We start from the raw sequence: 25,924 nt of genomic DNA on the forward strand, positions 1-25,924 counted from the left end.
TGCTTATTGGGAGCTCATTCTTGGATTTTGGGGCTTTTTATGGGGCCTTCAATATATTTTAAAGAGAACTTTTTTAAATACAATTTTCTAAAAAAAAAAGAAATACAGGTCTTCATGACCAGCCTCAAGGTACTGTTAACTACAAAAAAGTATCAAAACATAATATCATAAATATTTATTTAGTGTTTCCTTTGGTGAGAGATTATTAACACTCTGAAAATAGGAAATGCCCTACTTCTCCCCTTCCCTTAATCTGAGTCTGCTAATAATATAGTGTTTTGGTGTGTACCAAAAGAAAGTTAAAATGTTTTGTAGTTCTACAATCTCCCTGGAACTGTTAGTTTCTAATGAAATAAGATTGAATAAGGCAAATTCCCTATGAGCGGAATAGCTATGAGTGGGAAGTTAAATGCCTTTTCCTATTTATCCATATGATGGTTATAATCTTAAAACTGCCTAACTTCTGGTTATTCATCTTGTAGTCTTGTGCAAATGTAATAATTGTATGAACTAATCAAACTTGATAGTCTTTAGCGTCCAAACTTGCAATAGATACCTGGGTTAGGGCCTGATTCTGCATTGGTTGTGCATCTCAAAGATCTCTTGAAATCAGTGAAAGGTTAGGGTGTGCAAGAAATGCAGAGTCAGATGCCTGATGTGTGCAGGTTCTTAGTTTTCCTTTCTTCGAGAATTGAAATTCATATTTATGCATATTTAAGGTTTCCCAATGATTTCCATTACAAGCATGAGTTCAGTTGCTTGTCACTTTACTAAACTTGAACCATCGGGGCTGAAATTTTCCATGTTTTGTTTTCTGCTTAAGATTGAATTTTTTTAGGTTTCAGGAAGAATGATTCAGCCTTTTTTGGAGAATATTAGGGCAAAATAGGCAGTTTTACCAGAGAAGGGGAAAAGTAATCCAGATGCAAGTTTGGAAACTGAAGAGTTCTAGCAGCAGGTTTGGAAGAAGAACTCAAAATTTGGAAGTGGGATAGTTCTGTGATTGGAAGGGTGCATTTCCAAATCCCATGAAAATCCATCCAGCTTTGGTTATAAGCACTGAAAATTAATTGTTTGCATGTGCGCAGTAAAGCTTCATGTAGACTTGCAACTGAAATCTGTGAGCATGCTCTTGGCCCCCAGGCAGAGCCAGTAGAAGTTCTAATCTCAGCACTGCCACTGACTTCCTGTTAATAATTCTGTACATTTCCCAGCCTTTATTGTTTGAAATAATCCTTATCCCCTTGACAGTCAAGGCAAGGATCACTTCCTCCTTTTTATAGGCAGAGTAATTGAGAGATAGCACAAGTCATTTCTGGCAGAGGTAGAAATAGAATCCATATCTCTAATATGGGAGATCTGTGTCTCATCTACTTAGCCACCCTGACTTTTGGAACAAATGTGACAGATCAGTGTGCTAACCCTTAGGTGTTCTCTCTGTAACCACTAACTCTCACTCCCTTCCAGCGCAAGGAATAGAATCTAGAAATTCTGATTCCCAGCATTCCTTTGCCTGTTGCTTACATTTATTTTCGAACCACAAAATGTGTGCTGTCTGCTCTAGTGTCTAGTTCTCATGGAGGATAATGGCAGTCTACTTCTGCTACATCTTCTTTTAGCTCAAGTGGTAGTGGTATATGCTTTGAATCTAAAGATCCTGACTTCCAGTCCTCTTAACTGCTCCAGTGATGGTTCATATGGTTCTGTATGATGGCGTTCCTGTTTTTTTCAGTTTGCTTTTCAGAAACAGATAGGAAATTACATACAAATAAACTACATTAAAGGAATGCTACGGTTGCAAAGTTTCATTCAGATAAGGAAATGGCATAGTAAGGTTGCCTGTACAACCTTAATGCTGCCCCCTGGGACATTAAAAGTCTTCAATTACATGATGTCATATTTATTCTACAGACCCCTGCCTCATTGACTGCCAAAGTATAGATGGTGAATGAAATAGAGTTGCAAGAAGAGAGGTTCTTTTGTGTTTTAATGGACTGGGACTCAGGAGAGCTGTGTTCCATTTCTAGCTCAGGCATAGACTTCATATATGATGTGGCTAAGACAATCATAATTTATTTGCAGAAGCAGTCTGAATTGAGACTGCACAGGCAACCTTAATTTCTGCACTTACTAACTTTTGAGTGCTTCACTTTACAGCCATAGAGTTTTGTATTTCTATGAAATATATATTATCTAAAAGATTAGAGTAGGCCTGGTATTTCAGAATTGGACATATAAAAATATGCATATGTTTACATATTGAATGAGTGCATTGTCACCATATTTACACACATCTTAAAGAAAAAATGACTCAAGTGATCAGATGTAACTACACCCACAATTTTGTGTAAGCAGTTCCAAGAGTCTGAGATGCTGTTTTTTGGATTTAGAATTGTTTTAAGACAACCAAAACTTTTTGGTAACTGGCATGGTCAGCTGTTATGAACAGGGATGCGGTGGTACACAGGTATGAATTTTAAGCTGTCGCCCTTAAAATTAATATTGCATAATAAATCTTAGACATTTGTTGCATGATTACAGTAACTAGAAACTGCATATTCTAACTAGTCTGTAAAAAATCTTGTCTTGAAGTAGTTAATTTGACCTACTTACCTAACCCCAATATTTTACTGTGCTGCTAAATAAAAATTACTGAAAATTCAGTGTTTTATCATGGAAAGAAATAAAGATTCAGTTACTGGTTGTTTTAACTTGGTGGGGAGCAGGGAAAGTACAATCTGAGAAATACCCATTCTTCAGAATGTTATTAGAAAGACAATGTAAATCACATGGCTATATAGGTGGGCAAACTAAATGTAAAATAACTTTGATTTTGTTGGTTCAATTTATATGTAAAAAAAACTTAAAGCTAGGCTTCTGATTCTACAGTCAGGTCTTTGTTTGTATTAGAGGGTCTCTTTGGGGATGGAAGCATCTGTCCATGTGCATCTGATTGCAGGCTCAAAATAAGTTTATCGTGTTGCTTTCTATCTTCAACTTGCTCATTTATGTTGTCTATGTACTGAACTCTAAGAACTAAGTGCTGCTGTATGTTTCATAAGTGAGGCAGCAAGTTGCTATGGTGGCATTATTAATTATTTTTGCCACTGGAATAGAACTTTTAACCTTTGCAGTTTCCTTTTCCCTCTAAGATATTTTTTTAAATCAAGAACATTTTTTACCTTTTATTTGTCATGTGGTCCATACTCTGTACTAAGTATGAAATGCTTCTGTGCTAGTGTGCATTTATTATGAACTGAAATGTCAGTTGTGTTGGGAGTTTAGTGTATGCATCAGGTACTTGAGACTTGATCAAAGAACGTGTAAATGAAATGGAACTGTTGATGGGTGTTGTAATACGAAATCCTGTTTATCAGTAACAATGAGCAAATATCTGTGCTAGTGTAGACTTTTGCATAGTAAAAGATGTATGACGTAGTAGTTTTAAAAGTTAAATAAATTATATTAAGCATGTTACTCTAAAAATCTTTATTTCACACTGGTTTTGACCCTTTTTTGTCCCACATCATAGCATATTTCCAGAGGATGGTTGGATGCTAGTAGAATTGGGTCAGGGTTCCTGACAGGAGCTCTTAGGTACTACTGTAATACAAATGATAACAGAGGTCTTCCACTTGGCAGCATAGAACACTGTTAGAATTAACTAGAAGACAAATCCAGTTGCCTCTTACTTTTAAAATCTTTTTCTCGCCTCCATCCTCACTTTAACATAACCTCTTGGAAAATTCAAAGCAAAATAATTCTTTGCCAAAACATTGCCTTCGTTTCATATGAACACTAGCTGTATCATAGGGTAGTTCATTTCTTGAGCTTGCACTGTTTGCTCTATTAACTTTTTAAAAATCAGAATATCCAAATCAATATTCTATTGGATATCCCTTTAGCTATTCATTTATAGAAATAAGTGGGGATTTTTCATTTGGCAGTCAGCAGGAGCTGGATGTCTAAATCAAAAACAGTACATGACCTGTTTTTTATTTGTTTGAACTGGCACACTTAAAAATGTTTGCTTATTGTGTTTGAAACCTTTAGTGTCTCTCTTCCAGTGGTGTCAAGTAAAGGGTAGGTGTACACTACATTTTATAGCCTGTGGAAGCAAGTCTCAGAGCCTGCATCTACATGAGCTAAAAACTCATGCTACAGAGCTAAAAACAGCTGTGTGGACCTTGCAGCTTGGACTCTGAAGCTCAGGAAAGGATGTGGGAGGAGGGCAGAGCCCAAGCATAATTTTTTCAGGCCCAGTGCAAACTTGTAGCACAGGCCCCCTCCCACACACACACCACAATCCTTCATCCCATACATACAATCTCATGAGTCATGAAAAAGGTTTGAATTCTGAAACTACTGTTACATATTCTACATTTCTGAAAAATGCCCCCCCTTTGCTTTTTTTGTTTAACATAACACTCAGCCTGAGAGTTTGACAAGTTTGCTGACTATTCTGTAATTTTTTGGTCATTACAAAGGTATTATATTCTGTCAATGTCTTGATTTTTTTATTCTAATGGACCAATGTGACTGCAAACATTTTATAATTAGGCCAATTAACTTTAAAGCTTTATTTTTCTGGCCTTTTTCATTGCAAAATCATGAATTAGCTCCCCCCAAAACTATAATCTCAAGAGTTCCAAGAAAGTTACCATTGTGTGGGTCACCTATCAGATTATTATCTCATTGGAATGCTAATCCTCGTGAAGCAAGAAATAAGGTAACAACCATGTTTCCAATATTTCTTTCCATCTTGTAGCTCTTGTTAATATTTGTTTTTTTTTAATCTCACTGTCCTCTCCATGTCCACCTCACAGTGACTGCTGTAATTGCTTCCAATGGCAGTAGCAAGTTTTGTGTTCTATGCTCTTTTCATGTTCAGGAAATTTAGTTGTATAGTTTACGCCATTTTTTCACAATTGGTGAATACCATTCATTTTCTCCCAGCATACTGCATTGTTTAAGCCTCCTTTCAGGAAATAGCCGATATGGAAAACAATACAGTGCTTGGTTGGTAGCATTCCAAACAAGCCAGTCTCTTGGTATCTTTTTCTCTCTTGTTGGAAATCATATATTTGAGAAGAAATTCAGGAAAATTATGCCCATCAACATCTTTTGGCATTGACTTTGCTGGCTTCCACATTTCTTCAAAAGTCAGGACACCAGATGGAACAATTTTTTGACAGATAGAATCTGTTATGTTTTCAGGCCACAAGCCTGGATCTTTGAAAAGACAAGAATCAGATAGTATAGCATTATTCTCTCGTGCTGCTTGTAAACCTTCTGAATGTGGTGATGCTAATGGTGATACTACGTGATTATCTTCAAGCATTAGATTGGAGTCACATGATGCATGCTCTAGCAGCTTTACTTTGTCATCAATTGCCAGTGCCACAGACACAGTTTCTATGTTGAAATCGTTTTCATCTTGATTTTGTTCATCTGCTTCCCTAGTTAGTATGTTGCCTGACTGCAGAAAGGCCTTGTCTGATTTGAAAAACTGGAGGATGGATTGGTGTCCTTTAGCTTCTTTTAGTTCCCTTTCTTTTACCTCCTTACATTTCTGGCTCCCTGATTTGTATTTATCACCACCACCAGATATGGCAGTATGGTGCGCGTGTGTGTGTGACTGTGAGTGAATTAGACACTTACTCACATATATTTTGGGCCTGCAAATCCTATCAGAAGAAGCAGCAGCACTGGCTCCCACAGTCTTATGGTGCTGTGCTTTGCTTTGCCCCTCCCAACAGCTGTCCCACCCTCCTGCCTATGCACAAGGAACTCTGGGACTAGTAGTTCTTGATCTTGATATGTTAGACCCTGTCACAGAGAGGAGCACAAATCTCTGTCTCAGACTACAAGTCCTAGTTTAACTGCACAAGCACACACACTCTAGTCTAGAAAAGGGCCTGGCCTGGGCCAGGAGGCCCAGCAACTCACTGTTCAGAATGTTGCTTGAAACTGCATTAACACTGCTTCTGATTGGCTCCAGCAAATCTCACAAGATCTGGACAATAGATACAGGGAAATAAGTTTTTATAAAATGTCCTCAGGCATTATCTACAATTTAGCCTCAAACTGTTCTTCATGGTAATCGGGGTTGCAGCCTGGGCTGGACCCCCAGAGCCTCCGAGCTCTGGTAAAGTGTACCCTTTCCCCCCCATGTGGGGGCTCCAGAGGAGGATCTACACAGTGGTTTTAGCAACATAGTACAAGTCTGTAGACCCAGGCTTTTGAGACTTGCTTCCATGGCTTTAAAAACACAGTACAGATATACCCTCAATTTTGGGTTGTAAGTGCCTTCCATGGTTTGCATGGCATTATGCAATTTTTTTCTATATTATTCCATTTTATTTCATATATTTTGAAAGGACCTGGTGTGATTGGGTGTGAGTTTTTTACAATATGCATATATAATCATCAAAGCACCTGGAAGGTGGTAAGAGGGAATTATTTAAGGTTGGAGGACTAGTGCAGTTGCTGCTGTGCTAGAAAAAAGGTGCAAATATTATTATGTAAGAGTCCTGCAAAGCTATGGAGCGATCTGAAATAGTATATTGTGTATGAGAGTCACAAATGGAAAAAGAACAAGATTGCACAAGAAAGAAAGTTGCTAGCATTTTGTTGAAAAAGAGCACAGTTCTAAATTTCAAACTACACAGATGTTTTTAATTGTAGTTGAATTTTCAGACAACACCTTCAACTCCCAGTAACAATATAAAGGACACTGAATGTTTAAATACTGATATCTCAGCATGTATCTGAAACTTTAGTTTAAAATTGAAGTGTGGGATTTTTTTATCACGATTAAAGTAACTGGTTGTTCTTTACCCATGTAAATGTATAAACAGGTTAAATTGTTTTGTTTTTAATGAGATTTTGTGGCAATGAGGTTAATTGTGCAAAAATTATTTTTCTGTCTTTCAGTTAAATTGAATGTCCCCTTTTTGTACTGTAGTGTAAATAAAAGGTTAGCACTCAATTTACATTTTTTTGTTTTAGCCATAATTTCAACTAAAGATTCCTAGTCTTCAGTCTCTTTCCATATGGAAGACTTTCCATTGCTCTGATCATTTTAGTTCTCTGTCTCACCATCTTTATTTCTGCTGTATTACTTTGAGGTGGGGTGACCAGCCTGAACCAGGTGAGGTATACCATTGATATATAGATATATATAGATATATATATATACTGACATATTTTCAGAGAGAGCTTGCAGGGTAGAGAGACTTGATTTAAAAATCAAACTTAAATTATTATTTAAATCACTTAATTAAAAAAAAAAAAAAAGATTTACAGTAGGTTGAGACTTTGTAAAACTGATTTGAAAACGTGTTCTGTTGCAGCATTAAAACTTTGTGAACTAAATTACAAATGCTGTTTCTTTTAGTGTGTTAATACCATTAGTGGTAGGGTATAGTTCTTGAATTCTACAATATTGCGGTAAGCAAAAAACAAAATTGAAAATTAAGGCCCTGATCCTACAACACTTAAGCAGGTTCAACAACTTTACTCCCATGAGTAGTCACATGACTTCAATAGGACTACTAATGCTTAAATTTAAGCCTGTACCTAAGCGCAGCATCTGTGGCTAAAATTATATTTATTTTTTCCTCTTTGATATTAATGAAAAGTTATTTTGACTTTCAATACATTAACAAAGTATTGTGACTTCTTATACACACACATGCCAAATTTTTCAAAATAGGTAACTAAAGCACATATTATGTACCTAAGTTACTTAGCAACACAAGTCCTATTGACTTTAAATTGCAAACTCTGGTAGAGGAATATAGCCTGGTTGAAATATTTTAGCTTTCTTGACCTGTGGAAGTTCAATATAGCAGAGTTGTTTGCAAATATAACATGGGGTGTTCGCTTACCACTTTTGTGTTTGGGTTTGTGGTTTTCTTACAGTAAGGATGTTAATGAGGTCCTAGACTTGCCTATTCAGCATTAGGCTTGAAACTAGTGAGGAGGAGAAAAAATCTGTGTGAAATCTGAAGTTGTACTAACTCCTGAACTAAAGAAATAACCAATAAGGGTACATCTGCAGTATAGTAGCACAGCTATGGTTCTGCAGCTCTGCTGCTGTAGTGTAGATGCTTCCTATACTGATGAAAGGATTTTTTTCCCCCATCAATGTAGGTAATCCACTTCTCCAAGAGGCAGTAGTTAGGTCAACAAAGAATTCTTCTATCAGCTTAACTGCCTCTTTAGTGAGGGTTAGGTTGACCCAACTACATTGCACAGGGCACAAAATTTTTCACAGCCCTGAGCTAGGTCGATCAAATATTTGGGTGTAGACCAGGCCTAATACTATAAAATATGAAAGAAAAAATAGTAACACATAAATGAAAAAGTAAATGTAAATAACATGAAAATATTAAAAAGAAACATGATTTAAAGCTAATGTAGTCTAGGTCTGAATTTAAATCTTTGAAACAGCATGTTTAACCAAGGAGTGAGAGTGGAATATACCTCCATGACTTCTGGAGCAGGTGCCAGCCCCAGAGGTGGCGTTAGCCGCTGCCTCCTAGCAAATGATGGGCAGGCCAGCCACAGGGATAGCTGCTACCACCCAGCAGATCATTGGCTGCCGCCACACAGCAACTGATTGGCCAGCCAGCCCACTGGAGCCATGGGCCGGAGCACCTGTAAGCCCTGGCAGCTTGGTCAACCTCCCCACTCTGGGTATTTTTAGTGAAAGTCAGTGACAGGTTGTAGTTTCCATGAATTTTTGTTTATTGCCTGTGACCCGTCCCTGACTTTTTTGCTAAAAATACCTGTGACGGAAACTTAACCTTAATTATGTTATTTGCTAGATTAATTTTTTACTTAGGATTTGTGTCAAGCTCTGTTTAGATGAAAATTAAAATTGTATTAAATGCACAAAGACCATGTATTAAATTTTTATTATCAATTAAATAAAACTACTTTAAATGTGCTGAATACATAAGAAAGAGCAGATCAAATTTTGCATATAAAGCTGATTTAATTTGCAAAGGAAGCATAGTTAGTGAATTAAAATGATTGTTTCTGGTCATCATGTTCTTCAAGCTTTTAAAACTAGTACTTATCCTCACACCTCATTTTGATTCATAGATTTGAAGACAAAAACAAGCTTTCATACTTGTTCAACTCCTAATTGGCTTTTTAACTATCAATGAACTAGTCATTGAACTGAAGTAATTGAGTAAACTGAAATGGAAAAAAAATTCACTCTGCACCTGCAGGAGAGACTTTTGCTGTCAAAAGCTGGTTTAGCACTTCTAACTCGCTCCCATTCTAGGAGCCTAGTCAGCGGCTTCCCCCAGTTCTGTGGTTTGACTTTCTTTAAAACTTGGCAGCAAACATATACTACTTAATATTTTTAAAAATAATTTAAATCATTTTCATGGATTATAGTAATTTAGGTTTTAACATAAATTGTCATAATTTCAAATTTGATTTTAAATAGTTTTATTTTTTTTAAAGAAACTTATTTAATTTAAATAAAATCCAGTTTAAATAAAAATCATATTTGTATCTACCATGGAATAATTACAGTATCCCTATAATGTTTTTTACCCCTAAGTTAGATCCATGCTTAGCTTAATGTAGTTTTTTCTTGGAATTTGGCTTATTTTATTAATTTCATACATGAACACTAAACAAGAATCCCAAAGAATGTTACCATGAAATATTTCTAATGATCTTAAGGTAAGTAGTATCAACATTGTGTTTTTAAAAAAAAATTAATTTCTAAGAGCAGGTTCACTGGGCATATCAGAGCAGTGCAAAGCAGTGTGTAAGAGACCAGTGCTATGTGAGAGGTGGGAGCATCCAGTCCTTTGGTCAGAATATTTCGGTACTTTTAAAAAGATTTCCTATGCTGCTTCCTTAGTACTAAGTGAAGCTGAGGCAGGAGTGCCATGGGAAGCCTTTTAAGTACTGATGCATACAGTTAGAGAGCAAACATGGTAGGGTTAAGTAGTCCACCAATTAGAGCTGGGCAAAAAATTCTTGGCAAATAGTAAATTAGTTGAAAAATGCATATTTTGATACGCCTGTGAATTTGACACAAATTTGCCAAATAATTGTAGTCCATATATATATTTTTTTTAAAAGGACTGAGGCACCATTTATAAAAAGCCAGGAAGAAGTAGTGGTGGTACTCCATAAACTTTAGCCCAGTGGTTAGGACACTCACTTAGGATGTGTGAGAGCTATTCCCCATTCTGATTGATGTAGAGAAAGATGCAAGTTCAAATAGTCTCATATTGTAGAAAAAATCCCTAGACGCTAGACTATAAAATATTGTGATGTCTGTATCTCTCCTGTTGAAGCTGTTTCACTGGATATAAATAATTAGTCATTGGTGCAAGGACGTGAACTTGGGTCTCTCATGTCCCAGGTGAGTTCCCAAACCATGAGGTTGTCATTCGTGCTCTCTGGTCCAAATACTAATTATTTATATAAAGTGGAATAGCTTGAACACGAAAGATGGAGAAAGATGCACCACAGACTACCTAATAATTCAGGGATTAGTGCAATCTCCTTCAGTGTGGGAGTCCCAAATTCAGATTTCTGTTCCAATGACTATTTATAACAGGTGGAACAGTTTCCACAGGAGGGACTGAGACCCACATCAGAATATCCCATAGCTGTGAGGAATGGTAGTAATTGTTACCTCTGTCACAATGGCTCTATTTATGAGCTGTTGTCTTGACTCTAATAGTAATTTAATCATAATAATTAGATACAACAATAGTTAATAACTTAAGTTAGTTTGTAATTAATCTAAATTTAACCTATGCACAAGATTTTAATTGATTTTATTCTATAGAATATTTGAAGAGCATTATTCTGTTAGACTAATTTAGAGTATAGAAAAGACTGATGCAGATGCCAGACTTCTTAAAGAACCCAATTTTTACTTTTAACTCAACTAATAGTATTCTTCTAAATCTGCAAAATTCATTTTATGTTCAGTGCTTTAAATTTGGGAGGATATGCTGCATTTTTATGCATTAAAGATTAATCAATGCTTTAACTGCAAAATGTTATTTTGCCTTAAGTAGGGAGCTGTGATTGCTCTTACTATGGAGTTGTTAACCTAATGGTACCTAGCAGAGACTTTATCTGCTTCTCTTGCTTTAACCTAAAACTGTTTTGATATATTGTAAATATATTTGTAATAAGTAATTTCTAATTAGGCTTGTCAGCCGTAAGCAGATTCATCAGGCACCTGATTACTCTTACACATATACTGTGATCCAGTTGGATCAATGGTTGCCAGTTATATATTGTAAATATATTTGGAATTATGTAGATGAGAAAATGACTGAGTTTGAGATTTGTCTTTTCTCTTAATCTAACTAATTATAGGAGATTGTTTGTTTAATTTTTATGGCAGGAATCTCCCTTTCCTTGTCTTTAGGCACATTTTTTGTGCTGCAAGATTTGAGTAGATTGTTGGCAAAAAAGAGTTTCAATTGTTTTGCTTTTATTAAACAGCAAATGTACTGTAAATTAATGAGTTTTATTGTAATATAGTTTATGCAATATATCAAATGCTATTTATATTCTTTTTAGAAGAGACTACAGAAAGAACTGATGGCTTTGCAGAATGACCCACCTCCGGGAATGACATTAAATGAAAAGAGTGTTCAAAATTCAATTACACAGTGAGTGTGTAAATATTTTTCATGGTTTCTACATTAGCTCAGATTATAGACAGGTGAAATGTTGTTTTTTCTGAGTAATATTTGCTTCTTTTCATCCATGAATATAAAAACAGTGAAGTGATTCATAAGCACACTGCTTAGGATGTTAACTAGTAACTAATAAACTTGGTAATAACCTATAGTATGATACATTTCACTGTCTTCTATAAAATCTGGGTCAGTGATGCTTGCACATTATTTTAGAGAGAACTTTTTTGTGTGGAATTTAAAAAAAAAATCAGCCTAAATGTGCCTGTGTATTATCTGACAGAGAAGAATTAAATTCTGGTAAATCAGAACTATTAATCTAAAGTAGTTTGGTGTTATCTGCTTTTTGCATTAAATCAAGAGGGTATCCCATTTAGTAAAACAATCTCTCATTTGGATTTCCTTTCTGTTCTGTGTGCCAGACAATTCTGAACTCAGGAGAGAGAAATCTGAAGGGATGTTACGCTATAGCTAAATACGGGTTTTATCTAAAACTGCAGAAAAGGTGATGTGAGATCACTTTGAGCTTTGGCATCAACAGGAAGGGGAGAAAACTATACACAAACTATATCTTTTAGTTCTAAATACATCAAGCATTGCCATTAAGGTAGATTTGATATTAAATCATGATATGGGGGAAATTGAAGCAGAAGAAAATATTGTGATTTAATGTGATGTCACTTGGTTATTGTATGATCCAGAGAAAGGTCCATGCTCTGTATGGTCCTTGTAGCATGTGGCAATGAGTTGAAAGAATAGAGGAGAGTTAAGATATTGAATTACAACAAATGTGGATGAGTGGTCTAAATTAAAATCGCTTCAGAGTAATATGATGGGAACCAAGAGAAAGTCTTCAGACTCTCAGGAAACTAATTATTAGGGAGAATGATGGATTAATTTGAATATTTTTGTGTTTTTCAAAAATAGAGTACAAGTGGGTATATGTTTTTATTTGCTGTAATATCTATATGTATTGAAGAAATAGAAAGGTTTTATTGGGTGCCCATTGTGGGTGCCCATTATTTTAAGTAGGAAAGCCGCAAGTGAGATATGGAGATCATCCCAAATGAATGTTGATAAAACACGGGGCACACATCTGACATATGTATCAAGACAATATAAGCATGCAGCCCTCTGATACTGGTTTTAGTTACTTTTCAAAATAGTTGGACTTTATGCATTTCTTGCCTTTCAGACACTTAACAAATACCTACAACGTTCCTAAATTTTTCTCTTTAAGTTACTGATATATATTTTTTAGGCCTATCAGTTTCGTTTATTATTGCGCAACCTTTAAAGAGGAGCTCAGTGATCAAAGTAGATTAGTTTGCATATCAACTAATACTTTTGCAGTGCGCAGTTGTTTTGTTAACCTTCACATGCTATTAGCTGCGGAGTTCTATATAGCATCACTAATGACATTTTTGCAGATGTGAGTGAGAGACAGGAGCATGCCCCTTTTGATTCTGATTTAATGTTAGTAAACTGCATTTTATTTGATGTTCCTGCTATTCTTAAATCTCCCGGGCAGAAGAGTAAAACAAAATGGAAAGTCTGCTTTCACCTGAGGGAAGGGGCTAAAGCTAATTGTCACACAAGTTGTAGTCTTGCAACTGAGCCTGGGTGTGAACATATTACCAGTCTTTCAATTTGAGCTTTACTGTCTCTTGTGAATACAAGTAGGCATTTTATAGGGAAACACATTTGTGTTTCTTTCCTTAGGCATGGCTGCTTGTATAATCTACAACACTATCGCAAAGAGTGAGAATATAAAATACCAAACTTGTTTCTCACATATGCAGGTTTGGTATTACTTTCCATGTTGTGTTTACTTTTACTCTCACGGTCATTGTGATATTGAAGCATAATTCAGCTAATAGTGTTGTAATAGGTAGTTCATTCAGTTACTCTCTTGTCTTTTATTTTAAATTGCTAGATTACGTTAATAAAGATTTCTTTTTTAGGTGGATCGTAGATATGGAAGGTGCTCCAGGCACATTATATGAAGGAGAGAAATTTCAGCTTCTATTTAAGTTCAGTAGTCGATACCCTTTTGATTCTCCTCAGGTAATTAGTTTCTCTTTCCTCCCCGAATACCTCCCATTTTTTTGGATTAGAGCTGCATGGCATATGCTGAATATTAATATTGTCCACATTTCTCATGATTTTAAGGCTCTATTTTAGTTACATGGGTTTCAGTTGTACACACAATTGTGTAGTTGCCACGTCTTTTAAAAATGTCCCTTCAGTGGAAGAATATGTCCACTTCTCATAGGAAGAGCAGAGTAAATCTGACATTCTTGAGTTTTACTTGAATCCTCTTGGGGATTTTTTTATGACAGATGAAAGAGCAACAAAGGGCTGTGATTCTTTGCTTTTGGGGTGTAGAAATAGAGTGGATGACAAACTGCTTTTTCCTCTACTCTTGCCTCCAAACCCTGGTGCTGATGCTTAATGTTGCTTTCCTTGCAGTTTCTTTGCTATTCCTGTTAGTACTGCTGGGGAAGTACTGTAGGTAGGACCACAGGTGTGATTGTGTCAGAGTATGAACATAGGTGTTGTGGCATAGTAGGAGAGGCTTGATATTCTAGTGATACCATCTGAGTTAAGGAGCAAACCTGGTTCATTTTTTCCTGAATCAGCAGCAGGAGCTGGATGCCCTGCGGAGGAAATTCACTGTCCTAATGGAAAGGTTGCTGTATTTATCTCTAGTGACAACATCAAACCAATTAAAGGAGCAGTATCAGTGTTGAGCTACATTCACCTTCCACAACCAGAATGAAGGTTACAAAGTGTGGCTTTCAAGGGGAAGGTGGGTATGCAAAAGACCTTCCCCCTAAGCCTGAAAAAAGGAAGGGGAAACATCCAGAGTGAGAGTACTTTAGTCTTCATGTCCATTCAGTTTTGACCTCTCAGCTGAAAGTTCTGAGTTTGTGAAATAGTACTAATTGTAGTGATTCTGTGGATGCTTTTTTGTTGCAACTCATTCAAAAAGCCACAAGAAAAGCTTAACCACAAAGATACTTTTAGGTACTGTGGTAAAAACTAGAATACTGACTTTTCAGTCTTAGGTTTTAAGGAACAAACTGGCATCTGCACCTATCAGGTTTTCAGTGAAGTACTCATAGGTGATCTACAAGAGAGTAGCCACTTCCATTTGGTTCCAAGTAGGTACTCTTTGTACTCATTACCCAAAGTGTGTGTGTGGCTGTGTGCAACTTATTGTAAAACAAAACACCAGACCAGTACATGTACACTGGTAGTACAGAAAACAATTACGATTTAAGTAAATTATGCTTGACTGTTGAAGATAGCCAGAACTCCCATAATAAAAATTCTGCCAGATAAGTGCATCTCGTACAATTTAACACCTTGTTTCTAACAAAAGTACACAGTGTAAAATAACAGTTTAAACTTCTATCACTTAAGCACTCAGACAACATACATTAGAGACAGAAAACTGAGTTGTGCATAATTTTTATTTTTTTGTAAGGAGAGACATTAGTTTGAAAAAGAAATGTATTGTTGGATCTCTGAAAGAATAAGACCTTCTAGTATTCCTAAAATACTGTAATAGAGGTATAGAAATTCAAAGTGAAATGAGAAAGAGTGGTCTTGTGGTTAAGACATTAGACTAGAACTGAGAAGATCTGAGTTTAATTCTCGTCTTTACTGTAAGAAGGTCATATGTTTAATTTTTCTGCCTCAGTTCCCCATCTATAAACTGGTGATGAGGATGCTTCTTTACTTCTGGGATGTTGTGAGAATGTATCCATAAAATATTTGGGAGGCTCTCCGGTGGAAAGCCATATAAATACATAGATAAAAGAGAGTTGTTAGGTCATATAGTGATGGGTACATACTGTAGGAGATTGCTAATGGTTGGAGGAGGAGATGAGTGGGTAATGCTGGCTGCTGTGGGTGCTTTTTTGCTTCATTGTCCGTTCTTTGAATTCTGGATCAATTTGATTAGTGTTAGAAGTTGGACTTATGGACAATAATTGCCAAGATCACTCTTCTTTCCTTGTTTTGACCATGGCAATGTGACAGTAACTTGATCCCTGTCTATTTCTGAACACTTGTTATTTTGTTCACCTCAAAATCATACTTCCAATAGAATATAATATGAAATATATAATTTTAGATGTGGCAGCTTGCTGCGGTTTTATAAATCACAACTTTTTGTTAGTCTGTAGGATTAATTAACAAGCTTTTTTTCTACTGGGACCTGCATCAGGTGCCCCAAACTCAAATTTCTGTTGTATTTGTGGTTGTAAGAAGACATACTCATTTGTGAATCTCATCATATTTCCTGTTGAATAATGTTGTAGATTATGGAACCATTGAAACACAATGTGTTGGGTTGCTGGCCTATAGTCTTTTCTCTATGAAGAATAAGATGAGGCTTTAAGACTGAAAAAATTTTCATGAAAGCTTTGTGGTGTCTTTATATCGCTATAATTTAGAGAAGCTGTATCTGCACTTTTCTCTGCTGCACTGCTGTTTATAAGTACTGATTATATTTAACCTTAGTTCTTCACACTAATTTTCTGCCATAAATACTTGTGACTTTGGACCAGATTCTGCCATCCTTACATTAATTAGTACCATTGTCAGCAAAAAGTCCTGCTGAAATCAGTGAGACTACAAACAGAGAAAGATACTACTCAGTGTAAGAAAAGATGGCATAATCTGGCTCTTGAATATAAGGCATTACTGTTTTCAGAAGACAGGAGCACATTCATATCTCATTTAGAATGTTAACAAATGCTTAACTGTATTTTATTCTTTTTAGGTCATGTTTACTGGTGACAATATTCCTGTTCATCCTCATGTTTATAGCAATGGTCATATCTGTTTATCCATTCTAACAGAAGACTGGTCCCCAGCTCTTTCAGTGCAATCAGTTTGTCTTAGCATTATTAGCATGCTTTCCAGCTGCAAAGAAAAGGTATGTTTTTTTTTTTTTTTTTTTTTTTTTTTTTAAATGCACTCAGAGTAAAATAAATGAAAGCTGTAAGTTTTTTTTATATTTTTTTTCCAAAATCAAAGGTTTTATCTATATTTCTCATGCTTGAATAATGTTACCTTTTTTCTAATATGCAAACAAATATACCATAAATTAAAACACTGAAACATTTTGGCAGTGCCAGTTAAGGCAATATTATACTAGAACTGAAGAGTAAACAGAACAATACTTCCCTGATAGTTGTGCTCTGCTAGTAGCCTGCTTGTATCTGATTACTGCAAAAAGAGAGCTGAATAGCTCAAAAGGCCATTTTAAATATCAGTTCCTAGGTTAAAATAGATTTTGGGACTGCTCTTTATATTGACTCTAAAAGGAAATGCATAAGTGATTGTACTGAAATGTGTACTTTTAAGTAGTGCAGATGTCAACTTGCTATATTAAAGAATTTTTAGGAAGAAAATTTTCTATTTGTAAAGAATCAAATTAATCCCATTACCAGATTATTTTTTCTCCATTTTTCCAGCTCATTCTCATAGCACAGGAGAACCAACACAGCTAACAATAAATTTTTGTCACTTAAGTAAGCAGATATAGCACTCGGAGAAGATCCATTGCATCAAAAGGCTCAATTTTTTTTACATAAACATTTCAGAGTAAAATCACATGTGAAATTATTTATTTTACATCAGTCATTTCTTGTATGATGCTGTTTTGCTAGAGGTCTATTCTCACTGCATCACAATTTCAGTTCTAATTATTTGCAGGAAAATATATATTATTTGGGTACAAAACAATGCTTATAACTATTTTTTATTATTTCTATGGCTCTTTCCCTTTTTACTATGACCACCCTATCTCTTTTTTCCTTAAAATTTCTGTTCAGAAAATGGCTCTACTTATTAGGCTATTGATAGCCTGCAGATCTTCATGAGCAAAGGCCCTAACTCAAGTTCATCTGGTCAATCTCCCCAAAATATGAGAGTCTTCGTATGGACTGAGATTCGAAGCTATAAGTGTGATACATTAAAGCCAAACTTCAAAAGTATTTTAATTTGGCAGTGGTTTAAGTTTGATTTGCCTTTGCAAATAACATTGGTTAATTGGTTTTCTTTGTCCAAACTTTCTGAAAGTTTTTTGCAAACTTTTTTGCTCTGTCTGGGTATCCCTGCTTAAAAACAAAGTTCTTGCTAGAAAGGTGCTAAAGTAAGTTTCCTGACCAGTAGTAGACAGATCTAGTCTTGCTTTTAACACACTTTACAAAATGTATGGCATCTATTCTTTGAATGTAAAAGCTTACTTGAATAGAAAATATACTGTAAGTGATATATTGATTATTTGATTATTTTTAGGTTTTTTTTCTATTGCAGAGGCGACCTCCAGATAATTCATTTTATGTAAGAACATGTAACAAAAATCCAAAGAAAACAAAATGGTGGTATCATGGTAAGTATTTAATTTGGAGATGGAACTTCAGAGGTCTGCTAGGCTATGTGCAAAAAAAAAAAAAATGTAACAATACAAAGTAGGATTTTAAGTCATTTTAAGCATTTAAAAGCCTTAGTGAATTTGGAACATAAAATCCTTTCCCAGGACACCAAATAAAAGATTTTTGTAAAGGAATGAATTACATTTTAATAGGAAAACTGATATCCATTTAAGTTTGCATATTTATAATTGTAATCTGTAGTCCACCAAGAGATAGAAAAGTTTAAGATTGGAGAAAGTCAGTCAGAATATTTGGTTGATTCTAAAATCTAGCTTTGTGAATTTTTATGAGCAACAGACTTTGGAAATTGCTGATTCAAATTAAAAGAAGCTGAAAGTAAGACATGAAAAAGAAAAGATATGATTATTAGTGCTTCTAAAATTGTTTGGGAACAATTTGAGTAAAGATCTTGGTCACCTATAGCAATTCTAAATAAGTATTTAAAAGGTGAAGGAGGTTAGCAAAACCGGAATGCTATAATTCTAATATGATAATCCTGATCCGTTAAATACAATAGATCTTGTGTTTGCAAAGTACTTCTTATTTGAATGCTTGCTCATGACCATTCCACGTCGTGTGTGGGCGCCACATGCACCAGTGCTGGAGATTTTTCCCTCGATGATGTTATCTGTAGGGCTGGCTCTAGTGCCTTCTGCAGTGGCACATTTATGCACCAGTATAAGAGGTGCAGCCAGTTCCCTCTCCCTCTTCTTTCTTACTGCCACTGATGGTGCTGGAATGTTCTTGCCTTGGCAAGCATTCTACCAGAGGTTTCATCTGTAGATTTAGTGTACATAGTTTATTAGATAAGTTAATTAGTGAATAATTAGTTGGTCCTGCAGGATGACTTTAGAGCGCACTAGGAGCTACTCAAGAGAATAGCCACGAATTTGAGCTTGGAGGCAGAGGAACTGAAGGAGCCCACTTATGCTTTCTTTGACGTTTTGGCAGCAGCAGCCCCTTCTAGAGTGGCCCTTTCTGTCCACGAGGAAGTTAAACTTGTCAAGGTGTCATGACAAACCCCCTCCTCTCTGCCCTCTACATCTAAAAGGGACAAAAAAAATATTATGTGCCTGCCAAGGGGTTCGAATATCTGTACTGTCACCTGGTCATTGGTAGTGTCAGCGGCCAATGAAAGACAGGCAGGGGCAGTCAGGCTCAACCCCCAAGAGCAAAGATGTGAAGAAGCTTGATATCTCTGGCCAAAAGATTTATTCGACTGCTAGCTTTCTGCTCCACATATTGAACCAACAGTCCCTGCTGGGGAGATGAGACTATAATATATTGCATTCTAGGGCCAAATTCATTGACTTCTTGGCCCAGGAGTCTAAGCAGGAGTTTGTGGCTATTTTGGAGAAGGGTAAATCAATTGCTTGAGCTTCCCTCCAGGCAGTCTCTGATGTGTCCATCTCAATGGCCAGAACAATGGCGTCAGCTGTTTCTGTGCAGAGGGCCTCGTGTCTGCAGATAGGACGGATGACTGCAGAGGTCCAACATTCCATTCAGGACCTCTCCTTCAATGGTGCAGCACTGTTCTCTGACCAAAAGGATGCCAGGCTGCACGGTCTAAAGGATTCCAGGGTCACACTCCACTCCTTAGGCCTGTACACTCCATCTGCTTCCAGAAAGCATTTCAGGCTCCGGCAACTGCAGTGGTTCATGGGCCAGGCCAGGAGCAAGCCCTTATAAGAAGGGGCTAAAAGCGCTATCAAGGTCAACCCCCTGCCGGTACTTCCCAGTCAGGCTCCAGCTGCTATCCACCAGGTGGCAGGCAGGCCTTTTGAGGGTGTGCCCGGAGGCGGCCTAGCAGACTTAACCCAGAATCCAAACCTTTCCTTCTCAAATCACCTTTTACCCTACTTCCCTCTGTGGGCAGCTATAATATTGGACCAGTGAGTGCTAACCACCATTGCAGTGGGGTACACCCTTCAGTTTATTTCAATCCCTTCTTCCCACCCCCCCATCTCTGTCCTGCTTCAGGGACCCTTCTCACAAGCAACTTCTCATCCAGGAGGTGCAAGCTTTCCTATGGGTTGGGTCCATAGAGGAAGTTCCCCTACAACTGAGAGGGAAAGGGTAGTTCTCCTATTACTTTCTAATCCCAAAGTCTGAAGCAGGCCTCTGGCCCATATTGGTCCTACATTGCCTCAAAAATATCTCAAGCTGAGGTTCTGTATGTCTCCCTGGCCTCCATCATCCCCTTCCTGGAGACTAGTATGCCTCCCTCGACCTAAAGGACGCATACTTCCATATTTCCATTTTCCCTGGCCGTAGATGGTTCTTACGGTTCATGGTGGGAGACAACCACTATCAAGTCATTGCCCTCCCATTTGGCCTATCAACAGCGCCAAGAATGTTCACAAAATATTCGGCGGTAGTTGCGGCCTACCTCAGATGTTGGGGAATACAAATTTACTCTTTCTTACCTTGACAACTGGCTCATCAAGAATCACTCAGAAGCTCAGATCCAGCACAGCATCACTGTACTATGGCCACCTGCCAAGAACTGGGCCTGTTGATAAATGAACAGAAATCTACATTTTTAGTGGTGCAAAGGATAGAGTTCATTGGGGCAGTCCTCGAAACTACCCGACATTTCTACCGCAAGCCAAACTTCAAATCATGTCAGAGCTGATCACCAGGCAATTGTCCGAGCTTGACTCGGACTGCTGGGTACATGGCAAAATGTTCTTATGTGATACAATATGCAAGACTGCACCTCAGATCCCTTCAGATGTGACTAGCATTGGTTTACTCCCTGGCAGGACACCTCGAGTATTTGCCTCATTGGCATTGTCAACAAATTCTGCCCATGTAGCAAGAGGGGTTCCCTTTGCGGGCCCTCCCCCCATCTGACACTTTCCTTGGTGTATCATGCCTTGGACCTAAGGTGGGAAGCCCACCTCGGCTCCTTCAGGACCCAGCATCCTGAGGGAGCCAAAGAGGAGCTAACATTACACACAAATGTCAGAGAGCTCAGGGCAATCTGTCTAGCCTGCAAAGTGTTGCTTCCCCAGATGTCAGGGAAGGTAGTATGGGTGTTTGATGCAGTATTGTTTGTCATTGTATTATGTCACAAGCAAGGAGGAGTGAGATCCTCAGCCCTCTGCCAAAAGGCACTCTGTCTGTGGGACTTCAGTGTGGAACATGGGATCCACCTCGAAGCCTCACACCTCCCGGGGGTCAAGAACACGTTGGCAGATCACCTCAGCAGATCCTCTCTTCTTGCAGTGAGTGGTCCTTGCACCCGGAGGTAGTCAAGGTTATCTTCCAAAGGTGGGGAACTCCCCAGAAGGACCTATTCACAACCAAACAGGAAAAGTCACTCTGTTCCCTGCAAGTACCCAACAGAGGCTTGCTTCCCGACACATTCCTCCTTTAATGTTCAGGAGCCCTGATGTATACCTTTCCACTGATCCCTCTCATCCACAAAGTCCTCATAAAGATCAAGAGGGGCAAAATGTAGGTCATAATGATTGCTCCAGCATGGCCCCGTTAACACTGATTCGGCATGTTGCTGGCAGTGGACTCTCCTGGACTGTCTGGACTTCATTTCACAGGATCATGTTTGGCTGTTACATCCGAACTGAACCTCCTTGCATGTAACGGTGTGGAATATGCCTGGGTAAGCCTCAAGGAGCAGGCTTGCTCCATTCAAGTTCAGAAAGTCCTGCTGGAAAGCAGAAAACCCTCTACTTAGAGCTTCTTACCTGGCAGAATGAAATCTCTCCCTGACCCTGGTATTATTGCACTCCATTCTGGAGTACTTACTCCACTTGAAACCTCAAGGCCTGGCGTTCTCATCAATCAGGATACATCTAGCAGCCATCTCAGCCTATCATCTGTATATCCAGAGCAGATCAGTCTTCTCTCATGAGATGATGGCCAGATTCCTGAAAGGTTTGGAAAGGCTTTTTCTGCAGGTCAGAGACCTGGTTCCCCCATGGGACCTCTGCCTAGTTATTTCTTCGAGTGATTGCTCATATCCATTCCAATATAGGTGAGTGTGCACCCTGTGCACTGGTTCCCGGAACCTTTTTCCCCCTAGCTAGACCCACAGGGTTGGCTCAGGCGCCCCCTGGAGTACCGCGCTCATGCCGTGGTACATAGGGTGCCACCGACCTTGCGGGCCCTCAGTTCCTTCTTTCCGCCTGTTGACAGTTGCTGGAACATCTGCCTCTTGCTTAGCAAGTAGCATCCCCTTTGTTCTCTATAGAACCGTTGTTTATAGACTGTTTTACTGTTAAATAGAGTTAACTAGTTTGTAGTTCGTAGTTAAGTACTTAGAAGTTAGTTGGAGGAGGAGCGGAGATGGCACTCCCTGGATGTCAGAAGAGCCCTGGCCTACTACATCGAGTGGACCAGGCCGTTCCAGAAGTCAACACAGCTGTTTGTGGCAGTGGCAGACCGGATGAAGGGCTCACCTGTCTCCACCCAGCGCATCTCCACCTGGATCACCACCTGCATCAAGACCTGTTATGAGCAGGCGAAGGTGCCGCTTCCAGGAGCTGTGACAGTGCACTCAACCAGAGCCCAAGCCTCAGCTGCGTCCTTCCTGGGAAGAGTGCCCCTACAGGACATCTACAGAGCAGCAACCTGGTTGTCGGTCCACACCTTCACGTCCCACTACGCCATTGTGCAGCAGGCGAGAGAGGACGCAGACTTCGGAAGAGCCGTGCTGGCGAGGGTGGCTCAACGCTGACTCCTACCCACCTCCAAGGTATGGCTGTTTAATCACCTATATTGAAATGGATATGAGCAATCACTCGAAGAGAGTAAACAAGGTTACTTACCAGTAACTATTGTTCTTCGAGATGTGTTGCTCATATCTATTCCACACCCACCCTCCGTCCCTGCTGTCGGAGTTGGCAGAAAGAAGGGACTGAGGGCCCACAGGGTTGGCGACGCCCTATGCACCGCAGCATGAGCGCGGTACTCCAGGGGGCGCCTGAGCCGACCCTGTGGGGCTTGCTAGGGGGAAAAAGGTTCCGGGAACCAGTGCACAGGGTGCACACTCACCTCTATTGGAATGGATATGAGCAACACATCTCGAAGAACAGTTACTGGTAAGTAACCCTATGTTTTGTCCAGACTCACTAGGCCTCCCTTTGAACCCCTGGCATCTTGTTCGCTTCTTTACTTGTTGTGGAAGGTTGCCTTTCTGTTGGCAATTACGTTGGCAAGGCGAGCCTCTGAAATCAAGGCTCTAACATCGGAACCTTCCTATATTGTGTTTTACAAAGATAAAGTGCAGCTGCGCCCTTATCCCACGTGTCTACCAAAGATGGTCTCTCAGGTTTATGTCAACCAGGATGTCTTCCTGCCAGTCTTTTTTCCAAAGCCTAGCGAAGAGAGACACCTGCACACCTTGGACATCAGGCGAATGTTGGCTTTCTACGTCGAAAGAACTTAGTTCTTCCGAAAATCCACGCAGCTCTTCATCGCTGTCACCAAGCGAATGAAGGGTTTTCCAATCTCATCACAGAGGATTTCCTCTTGGATCATCACCTGCATCCAAACTTGTTACAAGCAGGCAAAGGTTGCACCTCCTGCCACTCTGACAAGTCCTTTCAACAAGAGCCACAGGCTTCATCAGTGGCTTTCTTAGCTCAGGTTACAATACAGGATATTTGCAGGGCTGCGACTTGGTCTTTGACTCATAGACTTTAAGGTCAGGAGGGACCAATATGATCATCTAGTCTGATCTCCTGCACAACAATACCTTCACGTCACACTATTCCATCATGCAACAGGCTTGGGACAATTTATGCTTTGGCAGAGTGGTATTGCAGTTGGCACATCTGAACTCCTGGCCCACCGCCAGAGGTACTGCTTGTGAGTGACCTGACATGGAATGGACATGAGCACTCACTCGAAGAAAAAATGGTTACTAACCTTCCATAACTGCTGCTGTTTGAGATGTGGTGTTCATGTCCATTCCATGACCTACCTTCCTTCCCTCTGTCAGAGTTCCAGCAAGAAGGAACTGAGAGGGAAGGGGGACCAGCAGCGTCCCTTATACCAGTGCATATGCGTGACACTGCAGAGGGAAAAGCCAGCCCTATGTATACCACTGAAGGAAAAATCTCCTGCACTGGTGCATGTGGCGCACACACACCTGACATGGAATGGCCATGAGCAACACATCTCGAAGAACAACAGTTACAGAAGGTTAGTAACCGTTTTATTTAATACTATGCTCTCTGAATTAAGTGTGTATGGGATATTTTAGTTGAAGAATAAATATCTTGGATGATTTTCATTACTTGGCATTGGAAGTATTGCTGCAACTCAAAAGTAAATGTACCCCAGAGCTGTTTTTCCCCCCTGATTTTCACAATTATTGGATGCCAAGCAGCTCTTAACCAAAGCGTTCCTAAGATTCTTCAGGTTAAATAATGTTTACTAGAAGAATTTGATGCAGAATATTACTCTGATTCCAATGAGAACTGCACAGTATCAACTATCATCATCAGTTTGCCTAGCCAGCAGAAGTCTGTTGTGATAATCCGCTATGGCCTCTACCAATTGCTTTGTTCCATTTGATGCTAATAGATGAGCCATAGCCCATTTGTTGCAACCAGGTTAACCGTGGGTGACTGGGTGATCTCTTCCAGTTTAGGGGTGGCTGATGACCAGAGCGTATGTTCAGGGTGCATTTAATTGCTCCATGGGCAGGTACGGAGCTGTCCATATGAGCCACATGTTCAAATAGTGAGGACCGACAACGGCAGATGGTGTTTGTGATGCTGGGGAGTTGAGTTCTGGAAACAATTTAGCTGTTTCTGACAAAGTCGAACCAGTTTATGCATAATGGTTGCCTTTGACCGTGCAGTATAGTATCAACTATACTAATATATATTTAATCTATTTCTCATTACCTTATTTTCAATTACCTAAAGTTTCAAAATTGAACCCACAGTTAAAGATAACAAGTCCTGTCATCCACAAGACATATCTGATGTTTCAGGAACATTTCAGTAATCACTTCCCCTTTCTTCTCTACACCTTTACTCTTGTAACATTTTTTGTGGTCCTCACTTCCCTAGCTCTAATCAGCTTTTTCTCTATGGGCTAATTCTGGAGAAATGTATCTCGCTCTTCCCCCTCCCTTCCCTCCCCCGAGCCATGTAAACACCAAAGAATTATCCCTGAAACTAGATGGGTAGACAATACCAAAAATGCAAAGTTTCAAGTATGTGGGTTTCAGAATCTGGGGAAAAGGAGCACAAAATTAGAGCGAAGATAATAGATGTCTGGCTCTAATAGAGAGAGATAAGTGGTATAATATGTGACTGGCTAAAACCAGTAAGATTGAAAGAGAGAGTCTACAGACCACTGTTTTATTCAGTTTTAATGTATTGCCCTAAGTGTTGGGCAACAAAGAAACATGAATTAAATGATCTATTCCACAGAAATGCGAAGGTTGAGATGGATGAATGGTTTAACCAAGAAAGATCATGTAAGGAATGTATGTTTTAGAGACATGCTCAAAGGTAACACCCAAAAATGAGGGAGTGCAGGCTCAGATGGGTTGGTCATATAAAGAGCAGTTCTGACAACTGTGAGTAAGGAACAGATCAAGACTGAAGGAAAAATAAGAGGCCAACCCAAGAAGAAGTGGTGGTATATCATAAAAGAAGATGTTAGTATATGATGTGAAAGAGGACGTGGCATTGAACAGAGCACTTTAGATGGAGAGAATTTGTAAAAAGGAAGACTTTTTTTTCTTAAGTTGTTACCTTATTTCCTCTTGGTAGTTCT

The 25,924-nt window shown here is 38.7% G+C and overlaps 1 protein-coding gene across 4 annotated transcripts in view; it reads left to right on the forward strand.

Annotated features, from left to right (window-relative positions):
• UBE2W (ubiquitin conjugating enzyme E2 W) overlaps nt 1–25,924 on the forward strand; it is a 38,750-nt gene that overhangs the window by 7,516 nt on the left and 5,310 nt on the right. The window contains exons 1-6 of one of the 4 annotated variants that reach the window (XM_067553610.1): nt 2,050–2,467; nt 6,937–6,979; nt 11,587–11,678; nt 13,670–13,772; nt 16,501–16,656; nt 18,024–18,117. In XM_067553610.1, the coding sequence (XP_067409711.1) occupies nt 11,608–11,678; nt 13,670–13,772; nt 16,501–16,656; nt 18,024–18,117 (424 nt within the window). In that variant the 5' untranslated portion in view covers nt 2,050–2,467; nt 6,937–6,979; nt 11,587–11,607. Of the gene's footprint in view, nt 1–2,049; nt 2,468–6,936; nt 6,980–11,586; nt 11,679–13,669; nt 13,773–16,500; nt 16,657–18,023; nt 18,118–25,924 lie in introns of those variants that run through there. The other 3 variants (XM_067553607.1, XM_067553609.1, XM_067553608.1) reach the window with 3 other exon arrangements.

This window comes from Emydura macquarii, unplaced genomic scaffold (assembly GCF_026122565.2).
Source record: "Emydura macquarii macquarii isolate MOO-44397 ecotype Brisbane River unplaced genomic scaffold, CSIRO-AGI_Emac_v2 contig_1477, whole genome shotgun sequence".
NCBI classification, from domain to species: Eukaryota; Metazoa; Chordata; order Testudines; family Chelidae; genus Emydura; species Emydura macquarii.